At 37.2% G+C, this 26,379-nt stretch overlaps 2 protein-coding genes across 6 annotated transcripts in view; one reads left to right on the top strand and one right to left on the bottom strand.

Moving 5' to 3' along the window:
- Window positions 1-24,951, bottom strand: part of col4a6 (collagen, type IV, alpha 6) — a 125,958-nt gene extending 101,007 nt beyond the window's left edge. For all 5 annotated transcript variants that reach the window (XM_049482973.1, XM_049482977.1, XM_049482974.1 and 2 more), the window contains exons 1-3: window positions 24,847-24,951; window positions 24,573-24,692; window positions 24,345-24,390 (exon numbers count right to left, since the gene is read on the bottom strand). In XM_049482973.1, coding sequence (XP_049338930.1) covers window positions 24,345-24,390; window positions 24,573-24,583 — 57 coding nt within the window. In that variant the 5' untranslated portion in view covers window positions 24,584-24,692; window positions 24,847-24,951. The remainder of the gene's footprint in view (window positions 1-24,344; window positions 24,391-24,572; window positions 24,693-24,846) is intronic.
- A 914-nt stretch (window positions 24,952-25,865) lies between these two features.
- Window positions 25,866-26,379, top strand: part of col4a5 (collagen, type IV, alpha 5 (Alport syndrome)) — a 60,948-nt gene continuing 60,434 nt past the window's right edge. Inside the window, exon 1 of the mRNA XM_015603984.3 lies at window positions 25,866-26,166. Coding sequence (XP_015459470.3) covers window positions 26,077-26,166 — 90 coding nt within the window. The 5' untranslated portion in view covers window positions 25,866-26,076. The remainder of the gene's footprint in view (window positions 26,167-26,379) is intronic.

Genomic DNA, 26,379 nt, shown 5'->3' with positions numbered 1-26,379 from the left:
TCAACTTCCCAACTCTGCAACTCATGCCAGAAGTAATGAATGAAGCACCATCATTCCAGAGAACACAGTCCCACTGCTCCAAATCTGTGAAGGGCTTTATACAGGGTTCATACACTTTAACCAAAAAATGTCCATGATTTTTCATGTCTTTTCCATGTTTTCAAGGCAATAATTTTTACGACCATACAATATTTAAAACATCAGTGCAGACATGGACTAATAAAACACAATATATAACAATATAAAATAACAATCTTTTATAATAATAATAAAATGTGTGTCACCTCCTGAGAGCTCTATTCTGTATAGCTTATTTACTGAACTATATCTGTGCTGATGTATTTGTTAGCTCAAATTAGACTTCCTCAGTCTATAAATGGAAACACACATTTGTGAACTGCAAATTTCTATGACTTTATTTTTCCAAAACTTAACCAGGCCTGGAAATTACTATTTTCAAATTCAATGCCTTTTTAGGTTTTTCATGACTGTACAAACCCTGTTTATATAAATGTATCCCATGTCAAGCCTTCGACAGTAGGAGTGGGACAAAATTTAAAAATTGTAATATTTTGTGCAATTTTGATCGTATTGTATTGATACATCAAAGTCAATATTTTGTCCCACTCGTGATGTCTATGTTTTTCCATGGGCAACGTATAATGATAATACCTTATTGTGAGATGCTCTGTGATTCCTACCTCTAGTCTATAAAGCAGTCCCAATATGTTCATGCTTATCAGATCCTAAGAGTCCTACTAGTGCTGTGTTGGCAATACTTCGCTACATCAAATAGACTAGCGGTGTGTGCCAGTATCAGTATTAGGTGTTTAAACTTAAAGTAGCTGAACGCATTCATTAAAAGGGTGTCCACATATATTTGGACATATAGTGTATCTCAACAGTACACTTCAACATAAAGGTCACAGCATGGATGGTCTATAACTAATCCGCACATTTTGTTAAATGAAAGAAGGCAGACCTGGTGAATCCTGGCTCCACTGCCATGTTCAGATCCTGAGTAATGCAGAAGAAAGCTTAGCCCCTAAAATACTGACTCTGCATGTATATTTATCCCACAGACTGCATGAACAGCATAGCTTCACAAAAACAGCACCACTCAATTAAGCCCACAGGCCAACAATAAGTGTGTTGATGACAGACTGATGATGACGGCTAAAAGCAAATGTTTAGGATACCAGTTAGCGAACCATATAAAAAGATGTTTGGTTGATATCAAGCAGGCTCTGAACAGATGACACTCATAACAAATCCCTGAAAAAACAAACAGTACTAATTAAAATAAACATTCTCTATAAAGATTTGTGAGCAATTTACATGATGTGTGACTATACATTTTTATTACGTCATCTAACAGAGAAAAGGAAATCCATTGATCTGATTGTATAAATGTATTCTCCTCTATATATTTACTACAGAAACTTTAAAATCATGTTGTAAGGATTGTTTTAAGGCTTAATTTAAACTGGCTTACAGAACCAATAACTTTTATTTATCTTGTTTGTGTCTATTATTTAACTTTTTTAAACAATATACATTCTTTTCAGTGTTCATTTACTGTACACTTGAAAACACACTACTGAGTTCAATCACATGACTTTGCCCTGTCAATTTTGCGATATACGTAAGCAATTAACCATGTACTAAACATGCATTGTCCATCATTCCCTTTAAATAACTGTTAATTCATTGTAACTGAGCTAAAACAACTGATCAATGAATCGATACTATTGATTTGACCATACTACTCTTTTCATATTCTCAGCTTTAGGGCAGGCTCTGTGTGTGGTTCTGAGCTTAGAAGAGTTTTAAAATAGTGGCACTAAAAGGTGAAGGTGTAGCTATGCTTATAATTAACCCCTTTACAAGTTCTACAAATGTACGTGTGTGTGTGTGTGTGTGTGTTCTCAATCATCAACAACTTGTAAAATTAACAAGTTCTAAAATGTGCAACTGCTTGGTAAAATATTTACTGCCAGTCAAAGTCAAAGCCTACCATCTAATTATGCTTTAATAGACACATCTACGTATTTTGCAGAAGCTCCACTGACTTCATACGACTGCTGTCACTGTGATCTATTCAGATGGTAAATTCCAGCCATACCCAACTTGCCATTACAAGAAAAAAAAATGAAAGTTTTAAAGGATTACTCTGAATTCGTATGTGTTGTAAGCTAACACAGCCTCTTAAAAACGAATGCAACATCAACATTTACAGGCAAAACTGTCTGGCAAACATTAAAACACTAAAATTCTGTACAGATGTTTGGAGTCTACAAGGCATGTCAATCCACAAGATCTTTCGAGTAAACTCACTGAAGTGAGCTGAAGCAATAGCCGGATGGCGTGAGAGAGGGGATGAATGGATGTAGGAGCTCAGGAAAGACAAACTTCCCCAACTGTCGCCTGGAGCCTGGTCCACATTTTTCCTTTTTGTTTGTTAGAGACGTAAGTGATAGTCGTAACCACAAAGGGTCAATCAGATGGTCAAGCTGATGGAAAATTTACAATGAAAAGGAACAAAGAAGGCCTGTTCTTCACTTCACAAGAGATGTCTGATGGTGCAGGAATTGGCAAAAATCATAATAATATAAATCATAAATTCTCTAAGTTCTCTTTGTAATTAATTTAGTCAATGTTGTTTTTTTTATCCAAAATTTGCTTAGAAATAATAGCGACATTATGAATACCACTGATAACAAGAACAACTCTTCTACTGATTTAGAAGTTTGTTCTGAATTCCTTCATAATATTTAAGCTGTAAAAAATTAATAGTTAAATTGTTTAAAAAAAAGTTTCATTTAAAATGTATTTGTATGTTTATTACTTGGTTTGTTTTAAAATATGAAGTGAACAGCTAATTGGCCATCGTGTCACAGCAAGCAATAATCACAATGTTCAGGATTGGAAACTTGCACAGATTTAAAAACATACTATGATACTGCAACAAACAATTAATTTTAGTGAAGGTCAGTCAATCTGATAAAAATCAAGAGCTTTAAAAGTATCCTCAAGGACAGTTGCAAAGACAATCAAACTTTATGATGAAACTGTCACTCATCAGGATTGCCCCAGGAAAGGAAGAGCAAGAGTTACCTCTGTTGCACAGCACAAGTTCATCAGTTACCAGCCTCAGAAATCGCAGGTTAACAAAGAGTGCCCCAGATAAGATTCACCTAAATGCTTTACAGTATGGTTTATGTTTAACACATTTAAATTTACTACACGATTCCTTGTGTGTTTCTTCACAGTCTGGATGACTTTAGTATTCATTTACAATGTAGAAAAAATAAAAACATTAAATGATATGGTGCGTCCAAACCTTTTACTTGTACTGTGTATATATCCATAAATAAGACTCAAAACTCAACTGGGGCCTATTATATAAGGTAGTTACTTGGGGACAGTGACTGTGCACACTAAATACACTAAATAAACTAATTTAGAATGGGACTGAAAATAGGATACAGCAGAACAGAATAAATTTAGCCATCAGACATTTACAAGTTGCTAACTGTCCCTGTCTAACCCCTGTACCCTTTAAACCAGCAGCCTTATGGTTTATTTAAAGCAGCCAACACAAGGCTGGAGTCACAAAAGAAGGGTGTGAATCTAAAATAGATGGACAAAAGGAGGCATATGTGATTCCTATGGACAGATATAGAGAACAGATCAGCTCTCAGAGAGAGATACGTGATGAATGGCGGGACAACAGGATAATGATTCTAATATTGTCATCCTATAAACACCATTGTCACAAAGATCGAATCTGGTGTCCAAAACAGGGCTAGTAAACACAGACAAACAGAAACACAAGCCGAGACACACAGAGAGCCAGTGATACAGCTCCAGACATTATTCACAGAGGTATTAATATTTTTTTCCCATCAGTGCATCACTGCCATTTATGAGTGTGGAGGGGAAGCAGGGTGATTGAGATCAGTTATTGAACTCCAGATGCTTTTCTGTTACAGAGGTCGAGTCACAGATTGTTGAGGCCTCCCCTCCATCGATCTTTCAGAGTGGCTCCTCGGTTGGGGTAAATGTATGCTCAGAAGAACTTGGCTGGCCAGTGTGAAGGCAGCACTTGAAAGCCACAGCAATATCACAGATCTGTGTCAAGGAAGAGGATGACTAAGACTATGGAGAGTGGAAGTTCAGAGAAATTAAGACATTCACTTGAGTGAAGGTTTGGAAAAGGCTACTTTTATGGGAGGTGAAAGTATGTAGGTCTCAAACTCTGCAATCTCAGAACACCATGTATGGAAATTTGCCATGTAAATATTATGTGAAACATGTCTTGGTTGGTCAAACATCAGTTCCATGTTCCATGTCTTGAAACACACTGTGAAACCTTGTTATTTTTACTTTATCTTGCTTTATAGAATGTTTATGTCACAAATAGATAATACCTTCCACAATATGAAGAAGAATAAAATGAATAAAATGGTAGGTACCTTACCTTTTTTTAATGGAGTTAAAAGAAATCATTCATTTCTGACACACTGGAGAAAAGCAGCAGTGATTTATGATAAAGGGAAAGAACTACCATTTTAGGCTTAAGCAGATTTTAAGTAAGATTTAAGTCCATATGGTTCTCGTCTAGATAAAATGTTCTGGTCCATGTATATACATAACTAACTTCTATACATGGACATACTGATGTGACAGTGTTTCTTTAACTGGCACTGCAGCCTAAATATGTGATTCAGTTGCTGTCACACAAAATCTTGTATGTCCAAAATGACAACTTTACAATAGAGGTTAGAAATAATTTTATGGGTTCAAAGTGGTCCAGCAGACTAGGGCGCTGCTACTATGATCAGGAGATCGCTGATTTGAATCCCGTTCATGCAGCTTGCCATCAGCTGCCAGAGCCCTGAGAGAGCACAATTGATCTTGCTCTCTCTTGGTGGGTAGATTGATAGTTTTACCACATTAACTTTAATTATGACAAAACACAGCAACAGGATGGGACTGCATGGGAGTCTTTAGTCTTTAGGAGTGTCTTTTCTCTCTCTCTCACTCTCTCTCACTCTCTCTCACTCTCTCTCACTCTCTCTCACTCTCTCTCACTCTCTATGGAAAGTGACAGACTATACCCTACAACACGGGAAGGCTATGAATCTGTGTTGTCCACACATACCTTCTCCAAGACAACTGCAGACCCCCATAAGACACTAGCTCTACTTAATCACGAGATGTTACAACATGCCAGCATAGATCTGTTCTATGGATTACAAATCTCCTTAATGAGAGCCCCTGAAGGTATGCTAACATTTGCAACTGCACTTGAATAAATATGTAGGCATGTAGCGAATATTTGTCATGTAAAATATTCAGTTTAAAATGCAAGAAAAAAAAAATATATATATTTCAATGTTATATATTACAGTGTTTGGATTGTAGCAGTGCTTTAGTAGCAGCAGTACTTTCACCCACCTCTCTGCTCTATAAAATGCAATCAGGGAGTAAAGAGCTGAAAAACGGCAGGTTTAAGTTCATTTTTACACTACTTGCTAAAGGATTGTTTTTTATTATGCTGAAAACCTAATTTACGCATCATTTATTAAACTGCTGAAAATACAAAGACTAAGATAAGCAACATTAGATGAGCTAGCGAATTTGCCAACTAGTCTATTTATTTTGTCACTGGATTTACCAACTTTTAGACCTTTTTTTCTAGCAAGTAATTTTTAAAACGGGACTTGCAACATTTGTAGAAAACTACAACTTCTTTCCACAGGAGAGAAGAGACACAGCACTGGACAGCTCATATGGACGTGAAAAAAACAGACTCTAATCAGTTTGACTTTTTTTTTTACTTTAGTTCTGAACTGAACTTTCATAATGCATTATTAAAGCATTATTAAACTTGTGTATGGCATGTCTGCTGGGGTATTATACATACACAGGTGTTCAATACAAACTTAACAAAAACTTTTTTCATAATTGTTTTTCTTTAAAAAAAAGCAAGTATATACATTTAGATTATTTAATATATTTAATAGTGGGAAAAAATAGGAAAATCAATAAAACCTGCATAGAACAAAGTGTTCAATATCTGAGATTTGGAACTGCACACATGCATCTTTTGGCATCTGTTTTATTACTAGAATGCGTATTTCTCTGAATACAGTACAAATAACACTATTTTCACTGTAATTTCAGCTGATTACTCATATTTTGTTGTCTTTTACTCATGCTTGTGTACGGCGTGTGTCAGAAAAACTCAGTGGCAGATGTTTGTGAGCTCTGAAACACACAGCTGGCCTCTATGGTCTCTGACAGTGACCTTAGGAAATGGAGCTGAACAGGCCACCCGCTGCGAGAGCCTTCCTTCATCACCACTGCAGGAAACCTCCACTCAGCAGTGGAGAGAAACTGAGGCTTCAAAGCTCAAACGAGGAGCCAGACAAGAACCAGAGCACTGAGCAAACCCAAGGGGAACACTTAGACTCAACACCGACCTACTGGACTACTGGTCAGCCTCCAGAGAGTTAAGATTAGGAGGGTCTACTTAATCATCGCCATCACTGTTGAAAATTCACTAAAGTGAGGCAAAGAATTAAGGACTCCCAGAGGACAAGTTCTTAACCAGCGGGAGCTAACAGTTTACCACCACATATGCTGTTGTGAAAGTAGCGGTCGAACAGGGCTTTTGAGGATTGAGTTATGGAAGCAGACCCTCCACCTTTGAAGCAGTTCATTGGAGCGTTGAGCAGTAAGATAATAACAAATATGTTTGTCTTTAACCAAAGGTGACGCCCTCCCAAGCTGAAGCAATTATCCTTGAATGCAAGCTGACTGCAAACAGGCATGGATGCACATGCAATGCTATGTAAAATAAAGACTTACCCTGCTTTCAATAGTATAGCTCCTTATCCAGAACTTACTAGGAATTAATCAGTAACCAGTAATAAGCAGCTATTTGAAATATGGAAAAACACAAGGTACCCTGAGGGAGTTATCTGAAGATCTGAAGTCTGGACAAGTTGATGGTTCCTTAGAGTTTAAGGGGTTAACGACCAACCAGTCACCCGAACCCAACATTTTAGAGGTGAAGTGCTTCACTGGAGAAAAAAAAAGGTCCAAAGGGGCATTACACACATTGCTGACCCTCTGCTGCAATATATATACATATATCGTACACGGAATGTGAACAATATGGTTGAAGGAATCTAAGTGTCTGTTTAAAGGAATTAAATCATGGAACATTATGTTGTATTTCCATTTCTACTGTTTTTATTTATTCATTTATTTTTTACTTTGACAAAATTAGAATCTGACAGTCGTTTAACACTAAGTTAAAATTCATGATGAATAGACCAATAGAAATGCTTAAAAACATTAAATAAAATATTGGAATAAAACCTAAAAGTATTTTTTTCCATCTGTTTGTATAATGACATGGCAATATTTAACTATGACACATACTGTTAGATATAATATAAATGTATGTGGTTCACAATGATTTTTTTTTTCCTTCAATTTTTTAACTATACGGCAGTAACATTTTGTAAAAAAAAAAAAACATTTATGCAATAAATTGTATTTTTTTTGTCAAAATATAAGTCCCAAAGCAGTCCCAAACTCCCCTAGAATAATTTTTATAATGATTTTCATTAAAAGTAAAGAACCACTTTTACTTCTCCTGTAAAAATGCAATTTTGAAGGTACAAGGTTTTTGCATTGCAATGATGATACAGAGACATACAACACTTCACTAGCCATGCACTGAACATCATTTTACATACCTTTATTAGACAATTTTATGTCATTTTTATATACACATACATGTTATTGTGTTTATCTCTAAAACGCACATCTGCCTCAAGCACTTAAACTAAAGAAGTGTGTTTATAAATATGGAGAGAATTCTCAGGCGTACTGTACACATTTTCTAACTGTATACACTGCCTGCTAAACAAAATCCATCACTATACACAGCCGGATGTGACAGTCGTACTGGGCCACCCTCACCACTGCATAAACACAGATGACCTGGACATCTCTGTAGGGTAAATCTTCTTAGAAAACCTTCCTAGAGAGCTACCTCGGGCCTCCAGAGGTTTGTTTAGTGCCTTCAGTTTATTACTGTCTTCTATATTATATATTATTAAATATATATTATTGCACTCTACGTTAGTAGTGAGGCTTACACTAGGTGTGAGCACTATGACCAAAAAAAGTAATGATGTTTTTTTTTTAGGTTTTAATGGTTTTACTTGGTTTTAAATCACTATTTCTTTTCTACAGACTATTTTTTCTTCTGCACGAGTGACTTTAGAGAGGTTAATTGTTCATGCATATATAATTGTTGTAAGTAATGAATCAACAATAAAATAAATAATCGCTTTAAATAGATCACTCTGTGTGTAATACATCTATTTAATATAGGAGTTTCACATTTTGAACTGAATTACTAAAATAAAGTAACTTTTCAATGATATTCTAATTTTTTGAGATGCATTAGTATATAGATATCAGACAGGCTATACTGCAAGTTTTAAAGTGTATACCCCATGACCGATCATACCGCCAAGCAATAGCTCTAACCCTTTTCAGAAACGAGATTTGAAAGATTCGTAATCAATTGCATAACCTGATAATAACATGTCATGTCAACCAAGATAAAATCTATATAAAAAAAATAAATAAGAAGATAGAAAAGCTGATTCTGTGGAAATACCACAGTCTATCTACTCAAGACCAATCAATCCTTCTTCTCTAGAACAAGGTGCTGGTCAAAACATGAAAGACAGACATAAAACACACAAGATGTCTGGTGGAGAGACTGTAAAATAGGGGTCTAACAGATGTGATCTGGTGTATGTAACAGCTGTGTGTCTGTGTTAAATCCTTCCTGCAGGCTCAAAATTGAGGTTGTGAACTTCTCTTGACCCACGGAAGAATTAGCTAGAGATGCCCATTAACAGAAACTGCAAATTAATTTAATTGCCTGTGAAACACAAGCTAATTAGTGGCATAAATGACAACTCGCCAGTCAGCTCCTGGGTTTACGGTTAGCATTCAACTCTCAGACCCAATCTACTTGCGCCTGTCTGAAAAAAAAACTACTTTAAAATTGAGTAAAAAAAACTGCATGATCAGGGTTAGAAAAAGAAGCGCCATTCACTCTTGGTTGATTTACAACCTTCTTTCCTTCTTTCACTCCTGTCCATGACATCATCTTAATTGTATGATTTATGAACACTACAGCTGCCTCATTTTCACCTGCCCAGGAGGGTAGGTTTAGAACAGGTGAGCAGGACAGGTAAGACTTTCCTGGTATTTATAGCTGAGAGAGGTGGTGCAAAGGTCAGAAAGAGTGTTAAATATTCTACATTTATAGTAGGAACTAAAATAAAAAAAACTTTACACAAACTCAGCTTGGCTAATTTCGGTAAACGCCAGCCTAATTCACTCTAAAACAATGGCATGCATAAAACTTTGTCAGACTTTCTCACAAGTCCTAAAAGTAAAAATCTGATCCCATCTCTGAAACCCTGTAGTGGTAATATCATGGTTGGGCGTGTTTGCTACATCAAGATGGCTTACCATCATTGATGGAAAATTCTAAATTATTGCAGCAAATCAAGACATATGTCTGTGAACTGAATCTCAAAAGAATGTGGGTCATGCAGCAAGACAATTACCCAAGGAACATAATTCTTTCTACCAAAGAAATGATTAAAATGAATTAAGTTACATTTTTGGAATGGCCATTTAAAAAGTCCTAAAGCAAGCAGTTTTTATGGGAGGAAACCAATCAATAAAACAGATCTAAAGCAGATCGTTTTGTACGAAGGAATGGGCCGATGTGCAGGACTAATCAACAGTTTTTGAAAACAGTTAGTTGCACTTATTGCTGCACAAAAGTGGCACACATTTTTTCATTGGCAGAAACATATAATATCTAAAAAGATTACACAATAAAGCACAGCTGTATGTTGTCATTATTGTAAAATGATATGTCACAGTGTGTTAAAAGAAAGTACAACACAAGGGTTTAACTACCCCAAGCTTCCAGAAGCGACCCCAGGCCTCAGAATATGTACAATCTCTTTTACACTGTCTTATACTCTGGCACTTTATGGATACTAGATTTGGAAATTGTGTAATCATCTTTGCTGGCATAGACTAAGCATAACATGCCTTAACCATGATCAGAACATTTATATTGACAAAATAGAAAGATCCAAAACTTGATTCTGAGGAAATACCGCTGACTATCTACCAAAGGCCAATCAATCCTTCTTCTCTGGAACGATGCTGGTCAAAACATGCAAGATAGATATAAAACACAAGAAATGTGTTGATGGAGTGAGGAGATTGTGAAATAGGGCTTCATACGAAAACGCCTCCGAATCCAACTTGCCCCTAAAGCTATTAGGACAGTTAGAGGATTTCCTAGTGCCATAATATAATGTATAAAGTACTGTAGTACACCTAACTATGATTAAACTAGACTCCTAACTAGCTAAATTATTTAACTTTAAGAACACAAACAAAAAGATACAATACAATTAACTTCAAAGACAGAATCACTCTTTATTAAAACATTGCTCCATCAATATATGGAGCACAATAGTTAGTGTGAAAAAAACCCAGTAAAAATTGGTAAAAACACTAGCTACAAAAATGGCCAAATTCATGACTGCATGTAAATCATATTTAAATTTACACAAAGCAATCCAGACTGTTCTCCACCCTAGTTCCCCAATGGTAGAACAATCTACCAACCACCATCAGAACAGTAGCATCCTCGCTACCTTCAGGTACTTCCTGAAGACAGAGCTTTTCAAAGATCACTTACTCTCCTAACACCTCTAACAAACAAACTTTCCATGCCTCCCCTCCTCCTCTATCCCACTATTACCCTATTGGCCTCCATCAGGCCCAGGGGACAAAATACTTTTTACCCTGGACTTTTCTGTCCAATATTGCTAATGTTTCTCACCATTTGTAAGTCTCTTTCGATAAAAGCATCAGCTAAATGCAATGTAAACGTAATGTAATGTAAATGAATGTCTTTAAACATAATGTTTTTAAAAGAGTAATTCTATTTTTCATTTAAATACAAAATAATCATAGAATAATTACATTATTTTGCACGATTAGATTTATGAGTTTCTCTAATTGCAGTGCATAAAATATACATGCATTCCGATTTAGTGCAACACAAACTAAACATACACGCATACAGTTATCAAAAAAGGGAGCCTTACAAAGTAAAAGGGCTTAGTTACACAAACAGGACATTGAATAAATTCAATGTTTTACCAAACGATCACTTCCGGTTAATGCTGCGAGTGCCCCTCTCAGCATGCTGTTTGGGGGGAAGGGGTAAATGAAGGAATCTGTAGGCAGGCGGGGCCTAATGGAGCAGAAAGGAGGTAAAAGAGCAGCAGATAACTGGTGGGGGAGCGAGATGGAGGGAATGCACAGGTGAGCTTCAGCCTATTGCTGAAGGTTACAGACTCCGCTGAGGCCTGCCCCTGTCATACATATCAGAACACCATCATAGGAATACCATCATGGGAATGTGTGTCTACAGGGTCTTAAGTTCCTCAGGTGAAAAATGCCTTACTGGCCTCATTACAGCCCAGCGCTCATCAGAACCCTCCCGTTCACTTCTGAACACAAAGTAGACACATAAGCACAGGCGCAAACTATTGGAGGGCCTTGGGTCATATACAGATGCCCCCTCCCACCCTTACCTCAAAACTAAAACTAAAAAAGAAGGCCACAGATTGATTGCTCTAGAAATGGTCTTAAAATCTTAAAATTACAGTTTAGCTTAATACTAATATACATGGTTTATTATGTAGGACGTTTAATAGAGCTTAAAATAGTGTGTAAATGATGATAATTATTACATGGTCATTTTTCCCATCAATAGTAGGGCTGCAACAATGCTTTGAAAAATTTTATATTATATGAGTAGTTGATTAGATTAGTCAACCTCTATCTTTGTTTCTTGTGGGTACAGCTCATATTCCTAGCCTTCTTTATCGCTTAAAACAATAAAAAAATGTGAACGTGTGATTTAAGTTTGGGAGTTTTTTTTATAAGAAACAATTATTTAGGTTAATTAATGAACTGATTGCAGCATATTAATCATAGTGCAACTTAAGTCACAATAGATTAGTAAAGTGTCATACATGTGAAAACCTACAGGCAATGCAATAGAAAGCAGCACCAAGGGCACATTCCACCCCACTATACTACCAATTTCCAGCAGCACCGCCTCTGTAATAAAAGCTATAAGATCACGAACAGGCTTGCATCTGAACACAGCTCAGGTAAGAGGAAGTTACATCACTGTATTTGGCAACAGATTCAACAACATATCAGCTGTGTGTGTGTGTGAGAGAGTGTGTGTGTGAGTGTGTCAGCGAGACAAGGGAAATAGAAGGTAGGAGATCATAAAGGCGGATGGAAAAACTGTGGGATCTTCAATGACAGGGCAACCCATTACACATCACTGCAGAATGTCTTAAAACATTATTTATAGGATTTTTTCCGTTTCCAAGAGCATACAGTGAATCTTTTCATGTATTATAATGCTTGGGTGCCCAGTTCCTGGGTTCTTTGTTAATTAATGATGTAGGTATATAATACCACCACTGTTGTGCAAAATCCTTGTATCTGTTTTAAACAAACAGAATATGAACATAAATGTCTCGCCATTTTGAATTCTATGGTTGCTTTAAAATCAAAGCATAGTCTTTATATCAAATAAAAATGAATAAATCAACAGAAATGCTCAAAAAATGACTTTATAAAGTCATGGACTGCCGCAGAAAATACTTATTATCTAGCCAAATTATCTGGAAATGGAAACAGGAAACTTCTTAAAACATGGTAACGCAAATGCATGTCTTGTTTCTTCATTTTGCAGAAGCTGAGATTTATTAGAACTCTCCCTTTTTATTCTCGCAGTAATGGTGCTGTTTTCTGCCCAGAAATCCTGTATTCTCTTTCTTTTTTCACCCAAACCAAAGCTCTAAAGAGTGATAAATCAGTGTGTAAAGAATGTTAGACTGTCCTCACTGCTAGCTACCTCTAGTCCATCTCTTTTATAAGATCTGACCTTTAACTTTCTTCTAACTTGAACAAAGAGGTGGTAGAGTAATTGAGAATTTAAGGGAAAAAAACAAAAAACAAAACAGGCAATCTATAAAACACAAGAATGTAGGCATTGATGAGAGAGGAAAAATGTGTGTGTGTCTTTAAAAACAGTCTAAACAAACCTAAGTCTTTTTGCCAGTGTGGTGAGATTTATATCCATGTTGTACTAATCATAGCAGTAAACAAAGAGAGTCTAAAGTCAGCTAGAAGGCTGGTGTTAACTGAGTTGTATGTTAAAACACTGCATTAAAACAAACACTTTAAAAACATCCACTAATATTCCTTTCTTCTGTAGAACAGAACTATAATAGCAGCACAGTGGATATAGATAAAACGGCACTACCCAACTGTGCTCCTAAAATTCTCTATAACTATTGTTCTGATGTTTGGCATTTTACTTAGGCTAAGAGCTGACTTGCTGCACACCAATGCTGTCACTAGACCAGTTTTAGGAGGGCTCATACCCCGTAAATAAATACAAATTGACATTTTAACAGCAGTACTATTAGATCTCAAAATTCAGGATAGGCTAGACAATAAGTCATAAGTATCTATATTCCTCAAACTATATTATACAGGTTATAGAAATATAACCTATATAGAAATATATATAGACCATATCGTCGCTGTCCTATGAAAAACACTTATCTCCATTTTTGTCGATTTTTAGTTTACTACGTAATTTGAACAGACAAACTGTCCCTTACACTGTGCCAAAATTTCTTGTTGATCGGACCAATAAAAACTCTTTAAAATGACCTGAAATAATCTCTTTTTACATTGACTTCCATTAAAGGTTTAGAAGGTTTTTTCTCTCTCCTGTAAAGTTGCTGTTTTGGAGATAAGTGTTTTTCATTGGACAGCGACGATATTCACTATCCCACCTGCTACGCAAGTTACCAACTCAAAGAGTGATTTGCTTCCTAAAAATAATAAAAGAAGAAAACATATTCAAGGCATCTAATGAGTGTCTCCAAAAGTTTTCAGATGCTGAACATTAACTTGGCCTTTAAGCCAAGTCAAGGACCGGACCCCATCTCACAAAAGGAGGAAAGAATGTAAAACGATTACAGTGCTGTGTGTTTTCCAAGCTTCACAAGAACACAGCCATTTATAGAAAAACCACCCACTGGGGATTGTCCATCACATCATTTAACTTTGTATGTAGCTCATTAAGAGAGCGAGAGAGTGTGCAAAAGAGAGAGAGAGAGAGAGAGAGAGAGAGAGAGAGAGAGAAATTAAAGTGATGAGACAAGCAGTGAAATGTTGACAAAGAAAATTCTATTCTAAATATCAGGCATGTGTGTGAGAGCTAGAGGTGTAATGGTACATGCGTTCCTTATGAACCATCATGATACTGAGGTCAGGGTTCAGAAGCAATACGCGAAAAACAATGCTAAACTCCCAAAGTCCTTTAAAGGTGCCTGCTGGAAAAGAGGTTACAACCCAGCCAAAGACTAGAACAGCTGAGCAAGAAAGCAATAGTAAAACTGCTCCCAACAACACAACACCGCTTGATCTCAATCATTAAAAAGTCTGTTATAAAGCCTGAAATCCACTTTAGACACCAGTTCAACCTTAGAAAAGACAAATGGGATTATTATAAAGCTGGACATCAAACTCTTACCTGACAACTACGCCAAGTTTGTCCATGCTGTAACAAAGACAGCAGGTGCATACATTCTTTGGAGATACAGAGAAAAACCAATAGCTGGCATCATCGAGAAATCATCGCAGCTGCTGGAGAAATATCAAACAAAGTTGGAAAAGGAAGCTTTTTTTGATACCGCTCACAAATTAGGAAAGGTACTCTTTTAGAACTATTATGAAAGAAAAGGCAGAGAACCTGACAGGACCTCAGAGAAAACACTGTCTCAATATGTCTCAGAACATCTTATATGCAAACTAAGCAGAGATAAGATCTCACTGCCATTAGACCAAACCAGGTTGGGAGCCAACTGGTATCTACCGTATTTTTCGGGCTATAAGGCGCACTTAAAATACTTATTTTTTCCCAAAAATCGTCATTGCGCCTTATAATGCAGTGCGCCTTGTGTATGGATTTTGCTTGTGTTTACTGACCTCGATTTTATGTGGTACACTGCGCTCTGTTGTGCAGAATTCCTCACCCACGCCAGAAAAAGATCCCCCTCTTGGGCTAGCGCGCGGTTACCTTTGACTGCCGTACTGCCTCTCGGCTGTGGCTCAGGGTAGCTAGTTTCCACTGTAGCTCCGTGGCCAGAACAAGGTGCCGGTAAACTTTCCTTTCCACCCGTTCTGGGGTAATAGCACAAACTGTTTCTTTTTAGCGCCCACTTCTAAGTAAAGTTAACCTCTTAACACGCGCTGGCCCACCGGCGGGCCAGAAATATTTAATATTTCATAACTGGCTGTGTTTCTGAATAGTTATGAACAGTTACAGGTTCAATATAGACATCCAATATACCATTTTAAAGCTTAGAATCTCTGCTTTTGAGCTATTTAGCGGAATATCCTTTCAGAAAATAAACATTTAGGGCGAAATATGCCTTGGTTATGATTTTAATAATTCATAACTCTCATATTTGCGTTTATCGTTCGTCCATATTTCATCGAATGCGGTCATGTCATACACCATTCGAACCGTCTGGCTCTCCGGATTCCAGAACTGTAGAACTTTTACTTTTACAGAACTTTTACTGTAGGATGTATGTTTCATGAATTAGAGCTGCGTCAGAGCGCATGTTTCCAGTAATAAAAGGCTCTCCTTTTGTCCTGGGGTAACCTCCTGTCACTGCCGCCACCCCCCGAACACACACCCGCGCTCAGCCACAGGTCCTACCTTCAAAACGCGTCCAGACTAAAGAGAATCCATCAATCCAGTCTCCTGTAATCCACAGTTATATCCAAACAGCGCTGGAAATCACTTCATCCAGAAATGAAACTTATCCAATCTTTATGTCTGTTTTAAAACCGTTTTATTCACCGAATTCGGCACAACACGCTATTATAGTCAGAAGCCTCGCGGAGTAATGCGGTACTTGCTGTGCTTCAACATGATATTATGGTCTGTCGGAGCGTTGCGGCTACCGTTGTCAGGAGCCTCGCGGAGTAATACGTACTTGCTGTGCTTCAACATAATATTATGGTCTGTCGGAGCGTTGCGGCTACCGTTGTCAGGAGCGTCGCGGAGTAATACGTACTTGCTGTGCTTCAACATAATATTATGGTCTGTCGGAGCGTTGCGGCTACCGTTGTCAGGAGCGTCGCGGAGTAATACGTACTTGCTGTGCTTCAACATAATATTATGGTCTGTCGGAGCGTTGCGGCTACCGTTGTCAGGAGCGTCGCGGAGTAATACGTACTTGCTGTGCTTCAACATAATATTATGGTCTGTCGGAGCGTTGCGGCTACCGTTGTCAGGAGCGTCGCGGCTACCGTTGTCAGGAGCGTCGCGGAGTAATACGTACTTGCTGTGCTTCAACATAATATTATGGTCTGTCGGAGCGTTGCGGCTACCGTTGTCAGGAGCGTCGCGGAATAATACGTACTTGCTGTGCTTGTTGATTTATTGCTCAGAGATGTTGTTATTTTTCACAGATATTGTGAAGGATTTATTGCTCAGAGTTATTGTTACTGATATAAATAAAGTTTCATTTAGTGCGCCTTATAATCCAGTGCGCCTTGTGTATGGACTAACACTAAAAATAGACCGTTCACTCATCGTGCGCCTTATAATACGGTGCGCCTTATAGTCCGAAAAATACGGTAATTGGAAACAAGTAGGCAGGCGCAGGGCTACGGGATACCATCCCTATACAACCATCCCAGGAAACCAACAGAACATGTCTAAACTAACCAAACCTTTTACCATGGAAGAGTTGGCACCATGAAGCTGGGAAAAGCAGCAGGTCCTTGTGACATAGAGACTGTCACCAAACTCGGGCTGCACTGATATATAAACTGATAGGCCTGCACGTTATATCATTAAAGCATCGTCATCGCAATGTGCAAATGTGTAATAGTCACATTGCGGGACCTGCAATGTCACCTAGGGCAATAAAAACAAACACATCGTGTTCAAATATTTTGATTCTTGACACAAGAAATAGATACACAGTTCTCTGATTGAGCAGCGCCGCCTCTGTGTCTGCTGCTGCCTGAGAAGTGGGAGGGGGAGGGGGAGCGCGAGGGTGGGGCAGGAGTAAACTCAAGGTAAATGCATGGCCTCCACATGGCTGGACATGTGCTTGTAAGCAGCGGCAGACAGCCTGTCCAACACTGTGCTTCTCAGTTCCGCACAATTTTGCACAGATATTTCCCGTTACATCTAAATGCTGTTATTTACCTTTTAATTTACCATTTAAATGTTTGATTATTAGTGTTTTGCAATTTTCCTCTGGTTTTAAGTGCTTGGCTGACCCTAAAGTGCTAATTCAGCTGTTGGTTGGTCCAGATCTCGAAACAGAGCAGGGCTGATGACATCAATGCAATGCAATGTTTTCCAATATCATGCAGCACTAGTTCCTGAATATTCACTTCCTTTTGACCCAGCATATTCCAGCTTACTGGAGGAAAGCCATCACCACTGTCCTTCTAAAACCAGGTAAAACCCCCAAACTCCCAAAAGGCTACTGACCCATCTCCCTAATGCCTCACCTAAAACAAATGTTCCAGAGAGCACTCCTCACATGCTTATCCTTACTGATAGATGCTCAGCTACTCGATGAACAGTTTGGTTTCAGACCTCAGAAGTCATGGATTCAGAAGTCATGCATAGAATAACTGCTGATACTAACCCAATACACTAAAGACAGATATTTAAAAAAAGCTGTAACCACCGTTAATTTTGTTGATTGGACCGTAGCCCATGACACTGTCTAACATAACATTTTGTGTACTGTTTCGCCCCTAGTGTGAGCTGTCAGAAAAAGCCTGAGTCACAGATGTGTAAATAAAGAAGAAAGAATGAGAGAAAAAAAAAGAATAAAGTCAAAAGTATGATCCCAGCTCTTCACACTTCAGTACAAAGAAATGCTCTCACAGAAGGCTTTCCTCTGCTTAGAAATTAGGGGTCAAAGAGTATTTCAAATAAAAGCAAAGGGGTAGAAACTCTAATTCTTTTGGGTAGCAGTGGTCAAACTAATGTTCTTGTGACTATCTAAGTAGTGAATTGATTATTTGCATAACCTGGCCTATGCAGACAATGCCTAAACAAGCCACAGTCACAAAAAATAATAAGGCCTGAGACTGCTGTAAAAACATTTGCTTGGTGTCCCTCTCTTTTTTTTAATATTAAAACTGCAATAAATTACTGAATTATTCAAATGCTTGTCTCAGTAAGGAATTTCGAATTATTTGCATGTCGGTCTATGTAGTGTAAAACAGTATATTTTCACCCTTAACTAGCACAAAATCTAATTTGAACGGGAGGGCTGTAAAAAGCTACCTCCCAGTGTTAGATGTGCGGATTGATGGGTGGAGTTTAGAAATTGCCTCAAACAGAATCTGCTCCCTCAGGGCAAAGTAAATTCAGCCAAGGAGGACCACCAACAAATCACACAGCCATCACAGCGCCTCAGCTCGACCTGGAGGCACGTTCCAGAAAGTGACACCTGCAGCAAAAGAGAAAGCCTGACAAGTTCTGCCAGGCAGCCCTGGAATTTTTTAGCTGCACGGGGGGGGAGGGACGGGGGGGCCGTGCAGAATTTAAAGCTCTCTGAATAAACAATCAGAACACACACACACACACACACACACACACACACATACACACATCTAAAATATAAAGGCCATACACTGAAACAAGTGAACTGACTCAATTTACAAGCTCACAACAAATGCATATCATCAACTTGGATCAACTTATATCACTTTATGGAAAGTGAATCTACAAGTTCTTACACAATTTCATGATGAATGGACCAATAGAATGCTTTTAAATCATTTGGATTTTTATATATTTTTTTAAATCCTCAAAAAGTAAAATACTGAAATCCACATCGAACAAAACCTAAAATATCAGTTAAAATAAAGCAGCCACTGCTCAGTATAAATTTTTTTGTTTTTTTTTGTTTTGGTTGCCAGATATTCTATACATTCATCCCAAGCCAAAACTAAATATTTGGCTGGGAGCCAAAAACATGTTCCTTCACAAATTTTCATTAATTAATTTGGCATGAAAATTTAATGGAAAATGTATTTTGTCTCACTTATAAAAAAATGCTACTACAAAACATACATTTAAAAATATTTAACATTTTAGCACACATATTACAAATCACAATGTTGTTAAATGCAAGTCTTACTTACTTCATATACAATACATCAGATCTCATCTATATAATTTATTTTTTAAGAATAATAACAGTGCTCTAACACTTTAAACACAAGTAAATGTACACCTTTAAAACAATAACATTCAAGGCATTTCTTTTTCAGTGTGGGTTTCCTCCTGTGTGGGGAGTTAGTGTACAGATGATAAGAACAGGTCAACCTGCTCTTGTTTACAGATTACATTTATCTCTCCCAGTCATCCCTCAAGCCTGGCTCTCTCAAAAGAACGCTCGCTCTGCACAGGAGCAGGTGTATTTGTGGGTAGAGAGTACAGTTCCTAAGAACTTTTATCAAGACTGGAATAAACAATTGTGCCTCGCTTCCATCAAATGGCCTTGAGTATTCAGCGAAAAAAGGAAAAGCAATGCCACAAGCATTCAGCTATTGTTCGGTGCACTAAGATAAGACAAAGAAAATCTACTGCAAAGACGTCTGTGTAAACAAACTGTAGCTAAAACACAAACAATCTTTCTTGTTCTACACTGACGTTAACTGTCTGTATGAAAGCAAAAGTAGCAGTGTAATCATAAAAGTTCCAGGGAAGAAAGTATTTCCTTTATTTTTACCTTTCAATTGACATTAGAAAAGGTCCAAAATAGACATGATTACTGTTGTCTGCTCCCACTGCTTCTTCAGGATTAGTAATCTTGCATAAAGTAGCATAAAATGCTGCTTTTATCATCATTTTTATTAACTAGAAAAGTGCTAGGGGTCTTGCTAAGTGGCTGCTATGTGGTTTCTATTGTTTTCTAGGTGGTTGCTACGGTGTTCCTGGATTGTCGCAATGGTTGAACCAAGTGGTACTGAGGAGATACTGAAAAGATATTGACAAGTGGCTGCTATTGGAGCTCAAGTGATCTGTGCTGTGGTGCTGTTAATAAGTTGCTATTATGTTGCTATGGTGTTGCAGGTGGTTGCTATTAATTAGAAGTTGCTGTAGTATTCAAGTTGGTAGCAGTGGTGGTCCTAATTTATCACCATGGTACTCTAAGTGGTTGCTATGGCTCTACTAAGTAGATGCTTGCTGGTTACAGTCAATTCCCAGGTGGTTGCTATGGTTTTGGGAAGCAGGTTCAAGATGGGTGCTACAATGACACCAAGTAATTGATAATTGGAATTTTAAGGCAGTTATTTATCCATTACTTTGCTTAGTTGTTGCTAGGTTGTTGCTTGATTTCTCAGTTGATTGCTATTATGTATCTTGCTTGTTTCTCTAGTGTTGCCAAATAGTTGCTGTAACATTTGATGAGTGCCATAAACTGTTTATGCCATTTATTCTAATAGAACAAAAAGTGTAAAGAATCAAAAAATCCATGCCTACATGGAAACCAAGCAATAAGAAGACATCTTCGGATGCAATAAATTAACAGTTGCTACTATTAACAAAAAAAGCAACCATTTTTCTATTTTTATAGTAACTCTGGTTCTGAGATTAAGTTTAATCTTTGTCAAATAAAAGAACAGAATAAATGTGCAGTTTAGTATGTACAGTAATTCATTATTAACAAATAAATAAATTGTGTAAAACACAAAACTAAAATCACCTAATTTTACCTGATTTATGAAAGCTTAATTTTTTTTCCCTAAAATAATATCACAAAATAATTTTCGCAATAATGATACCCTTGGCGATATTATAAAACACTGAATTTTTTTTTCAAGAATACACTACTGCAACAAAATGAAAATTAAATTGTAGATTTAATTGAGACTTCAGATTTTATCAGATTTGTAACAGAAGTCAATGATACAGAATGTCATGAAACTAATAATGCACTCTTAAGTAAAATTAATGATACTGGACAGATATAATCTGCCTTTGGTAGATATATAATGGGAAATGAGAACAATGTGAATTTTCTTTTGCTAAAAACAATAGTAGTACCCTGATGTGGTAATTAGGAGTGGGTGATATGGCATGATATTTCAAGGTATAATACCGTTCACGATATTTAAATATGTTTATTATCACCAACATATAGTTACTATAGTTTGCGCAAAATAGATTAATTAATGACTGATGGGTATTTAACACAGGCATTCCCATTCCGAGCCTTGTTAATTAATTCTTTATTAATTCATTAATTTTCACTCAGAAAGGATCTTGAGAGTTCACATTCATAAATCAAATGAAGTATGTGTGTAACATGACAGCACATATTGATATGTTCATGCACATCAGCTGATGATGACTGCACTAAGCTTGTGCACACAGACAAAAAAAACTAACCTAACCTAACCTAAACGTAACCATTCACAATCATCAACCATTACTTCAAGCTTGTGACTACATAAGAAAATATCTGATAAAATATGATTAAAAATATGATCTCAACAGCAATCACAAAATAGTGCCATCATTTAAAAGATAAGCTTCAATACACTTTAGCCCCATTTATTGGCAATTTTTTTTGAGAATGAATAGCAAATAAGAGAAACAGAATGAAGAGAAAGATAAAGGGGGATCAGATCAGATAAATGATATACATGCATGTACTCATAAAGGCCCACCCACACACACACTTCTAGCTTTCAACTGAATTGATGTAGAACACAATGAACTATACTACACACTGTCATAACTGAGCACCTGCCTTACACTGCAGGTGGCACTCACAGGGGTCCAAGCATTACGCAACATTATGGAACCACTACCCACTTGCCCACTATAAGGAGAAATCTGTTGATTTGTCAACTTCATGACTGTGTATCTTCAATCTTATATTCAAATCAGGCAAAGGCGATTTAGGCTGCCCAACAGACGAATCTGATCTCTACTGTCTACCTCTAAATTCCACCTGCACTACAGTGCCCACTGAAGCAAACCCTCTGACTCACTTCATTTGCACTCTTTAAACCACTAAATGCAGATCACCAGACTCACATAACTATGTCCTTATTTTAATACCACTGCATAACAGCACTGTTGCTACAAGTCCATGCATCTAAGGTACATCTTAATAATCTGACTCTTCAGAGAATATTCTTCAGACATACTGAAAACTGATAGGATTTACTGTTAGTCCTGCAGAGATAAACACTGCCTCAAGCCCAAACATCACTGAACTACATAGCCTTCCTCCTTTTCAATAATTACAAATAGGGTCAAAAATACTGTAAAATAGAAAAATAGAATGTTTTTTATTGCTCATTTTAAAATTACTACTGGTCTCGTTGGTACTTTTGGTAAAATTACTATTGGTTCCTCTTTTGCTTTAAGGAAAGCATGCAGTCAATCCAGCATGGACTCAAGCCTCAGAGAGAAAGGAAGAAGATGATGGTAAATGGTACACTGTCATTTGCCAATGTATATACATTTACATTTAAAATAGTTAAAACATTTATAGGAAATGCACCTGAATAGTTTTTCCATTTTTATGTTCCTCTTTCCTCATAAAAGCTAGATAGATTAAATAAGTAACTCCTCCCTTTTTGCTTTACAATGCATTGTGGGAAATAATAATTTCTATCACTTCTGAGTATGTATGTGGGTGTGAATATTTGTCGGATTATAATTAATTACAATCTACACCACACTATATTTTTTACTCTAAATCTATTTAGCTTTATGAATAAGTTCACAATTTCATATTTCAGTTTGTTTGTTAAAGTATCACAGGTCAGAAAAGAGGGTGTGGCTTAACCACATGTATCATTTGTAAAAAATAAATATTTATGGAATTCCCTTTATAATAAGGGTCTGTTATTACTATACATCGTTGAATGTGCTTCTTTTTTTTTTTTTTTTTTTAGAAAACAGAATTATCATATGGTGAATATTAAGAAAAAAAAATAGCAATTTTATCACAAAACTGATGCATTTGAATTTTGGCACACAATACTGGTACTGTTTTACTGCTGTTTAAAAAGTCTTAATGTTAACAACACTACAGCAACAAACACAAGCTTCCCCAATAAACTTAAAAATAATTACATTTTTAAATCTGGCTATCCTATACATGACAGTCTACTATTACTGATAATATCCTCTATGAACCTCAACACCCCATAACACTTCACTTAATACAGAGTTAAGAAAAAACTTTATAATAAAAGAAGCATGGTTCATATAAACCGTTTTTATGCACCACAGCTTCATTGCGCTCCATTTGTGTGAGTATAATTAATGACAATTATCTACACCACATACTTTATATTCTATACTCTAAAACTACTTTGTTCACAATTTCATAATTTCAGTTTGTCAAAGTATCACAGGTCACCTAAGTGGGTGTGGCTTAAGCCATGTGACCAAATGAGTCATTCGTAAAAAATAAATATTCATGAGATTAGCTTTATAATAAGAGTCTGTTACTACCATACTTCGTTACATTGGCTTCTTTTTCTTTTTTGTTTAGAAAACAGAATTATCATATGGTGATTTTATTACAAAACTGATGAATTCAAAATTTTGCACACAATACTGGTACTGTTTTGCTGCTGTTTTAAAAGTCCTAATATTAACAACACTAAAGCAACAAATACACGCTTTGTCAATAAACTAAAGTAAACTTAAATTTATGAATCTGACCATCCTTTACATGACAGTCGGAGAAAGCCACAAATACTATTAACAATAGCGTGTAAAAAAATAGTTAATAGGGTTTTACAGCAGGACCACAGTGCAGACCTAAAGAGCAGCTCAGCTTTTAACAAACATTTCCAGCGTACAGCACTAAACTCTGCTACTTAAAGACGTAAAAACACGCGCTCGCTACTTTAATCGATTTTAAACGACACTGTAAACAGTGCTGGTGTACCACCTGTAGCTCTAGCGAGTTTACAGACCCCAGTTTTGAGGAGAAAGTTGTGAGAAACAGAGAACAGTGTGTGAGTAGTGTGTGCGGCTCAGTTAGCCCCAGTGTACTCACCGCATGTGCAGACTGCAGCGACCAGAGCACAGCCACCACACAAACCCTGCAGAAACGCACAGCAAACACAGTCAAACCGGGCTCTGTTATCGGGGAACACTGAGAACTGATACTCTCCTCTATAAATCTCAACGCACCGCAACACGTCACTTAATACAGAGAGTTAAGTAAAAACTTTATAATTAAAAAAAGCGTAACGATAGTTCATATAAACCGGTTTTTACGCACCACAGCTTCATTGTGCCCAGTGGGAGCTGCTGAACTGGCGGTGGTTTATCTCTCGTCCTCCTCCTTCTCCTCTCTTCACACCGAGCCTCCCTCCAGCTTCAGACCCGCTGAATTCATCCACTTCCAAAAAAGAGGGAGAGAAAGAGAGAGAGAGAGAGAGAGAGAGAGAGAGAGACTTGTTAGCACACCGCAGCGCTCTCCAGCTCTCTACAGCTTTAGTGCACTCTGTCATTACACTTGTTTGCACTCTGAAAATGAGAAAAGCTGAACTCACGGTGTAACGCTGTGGTGGTGAAACGGCTCCTCGCGCTCGGCTCGACTCCACTCACCGCACCGAGTCCGCTCAGCAGCAGCAGCAGCGCAGGGGGCGGGGCTTCCACCTGTCAATCACACCCAGCTCACTGCTTCTCCCCGCAGAAACAATAATGAATCTTACAGGTGGCTAGTAACCTCTATCAGTCCAACTTCTAATAGACAACTGTGTATTAAAACGAATTTTATCAATTTTTTCCAGTTTTTTATAGGGTAATCTGAATTTCAGAAGAAAAAAAAAATAATTCTTTTCTTATTATTATGTGATTTTTGCCTTTTGCATCTTTCTAACAAAAAAAGTAGTTTGGGTTATACCATGGGATACAATCAGACTTTTGTTGCAAGATGCAAAATTTGAGAAATCTTATTTCTGATTCTGAGGGAGAGAAATAAAAAAAAATAGAAACTGGATTAAATAATATTAAATTACATCCAATTATTTTGAAAAACTGTTTTCAAGAACTTTTTTTTTAGTTTACATATGATCTAATTAATTAAATTAACTTAACAAATGAACTAATTAATAAGATCTCCATATAATAGACTGGATCAGGTGTGATATGTACACGTCTAAAATGAGCTGCTATTTCTACAGTTCTACAATGTAGTGCAAAGTTAAAGCTGGAATATATAAACCTTTAAAATACACTTTTTTGCAAATAAATAAAGTAAGCTAGAAGAAAAAGAAATACCGATAGTGGAGTGTGTGATGCGGTCTACCTCCGCTGTGACGCTTTAAAATCTTAGTTTAAAATCTTATAATATCCTGATATAAAAATACACAAAACATATCACATCAAATAAGTTTATGCTAGTCTACTGCTAACTCTAAAAAGTTCTTCAAAGTTATTCCAATTATGTGAACTTTGACGTTGGAGTTTTGGGGAATTTTTTTTTTTTTTTTTGGAGGAGGAGGAGGAGGCGGGGACTATTTTGTTAGCAGGCGGAGGGATCGGAAGTAGTCCGGCGCGCAGGTTAAGGGGAAAGAGAAAAAGTGAAGGCTGCAGTAGAGCTAGAGAACGGTCCTAACACTAGACAGCTTGGGAACTTTAGAAGAATAGGCATTTTTACCTTTAAAAAACGGCTTTTCTAGTCGCTGTTAAGCTAGAGGGGGAATATGAGCAGTTTTATACGTACTTATAATCTTTATAGCTGTCAGTGCTGAGAGGGCAGGCTCTTTAAGAAGTGAATAATGAATAAAAAGTTGAAGAGTCTGGTGAACCTGGTCGCGGTGCTGCTGTTCGTAACGCTCTGCTGTGGGGTTCAGGACGCTCGCGCTGCGGTGAGTACACTCGTGCACTTGTGCACTTGCTTTGTGAGTTAGGGGAACTTTGCGGAGGAGAGTCGACCTGTGGCTCGAGTTTTGCTGTTATTGGGCTCCGCCGCAAATCCGCGCTCGTGCACACTAGATATGTAAAAAAACACGCGCGCGCGTGCCGGCTTAAGTGTATAAACATAGGTGCATGGTTTATTTTTATTAGTAAAAGTGTGTAAA

Source organism: Astyanax mexicanus, chromosome 8, assembly GCF_023375975.1.
Source record: "Astyanax mexicanus isolate ESR-SI-001 chromosome 8, AstMex3_surface, whole genome shotgun sequence".
Taxonomy (NCBI): Eukaryota; Metazoa; Chordata; class Actinopteri; order Characiformes; family Acestrorhamphidae; genus Astyanax; species Astyanax mexicanus.
This window is presented reverse-complemented; position numbering and strand designations above follow the sequence as displayed.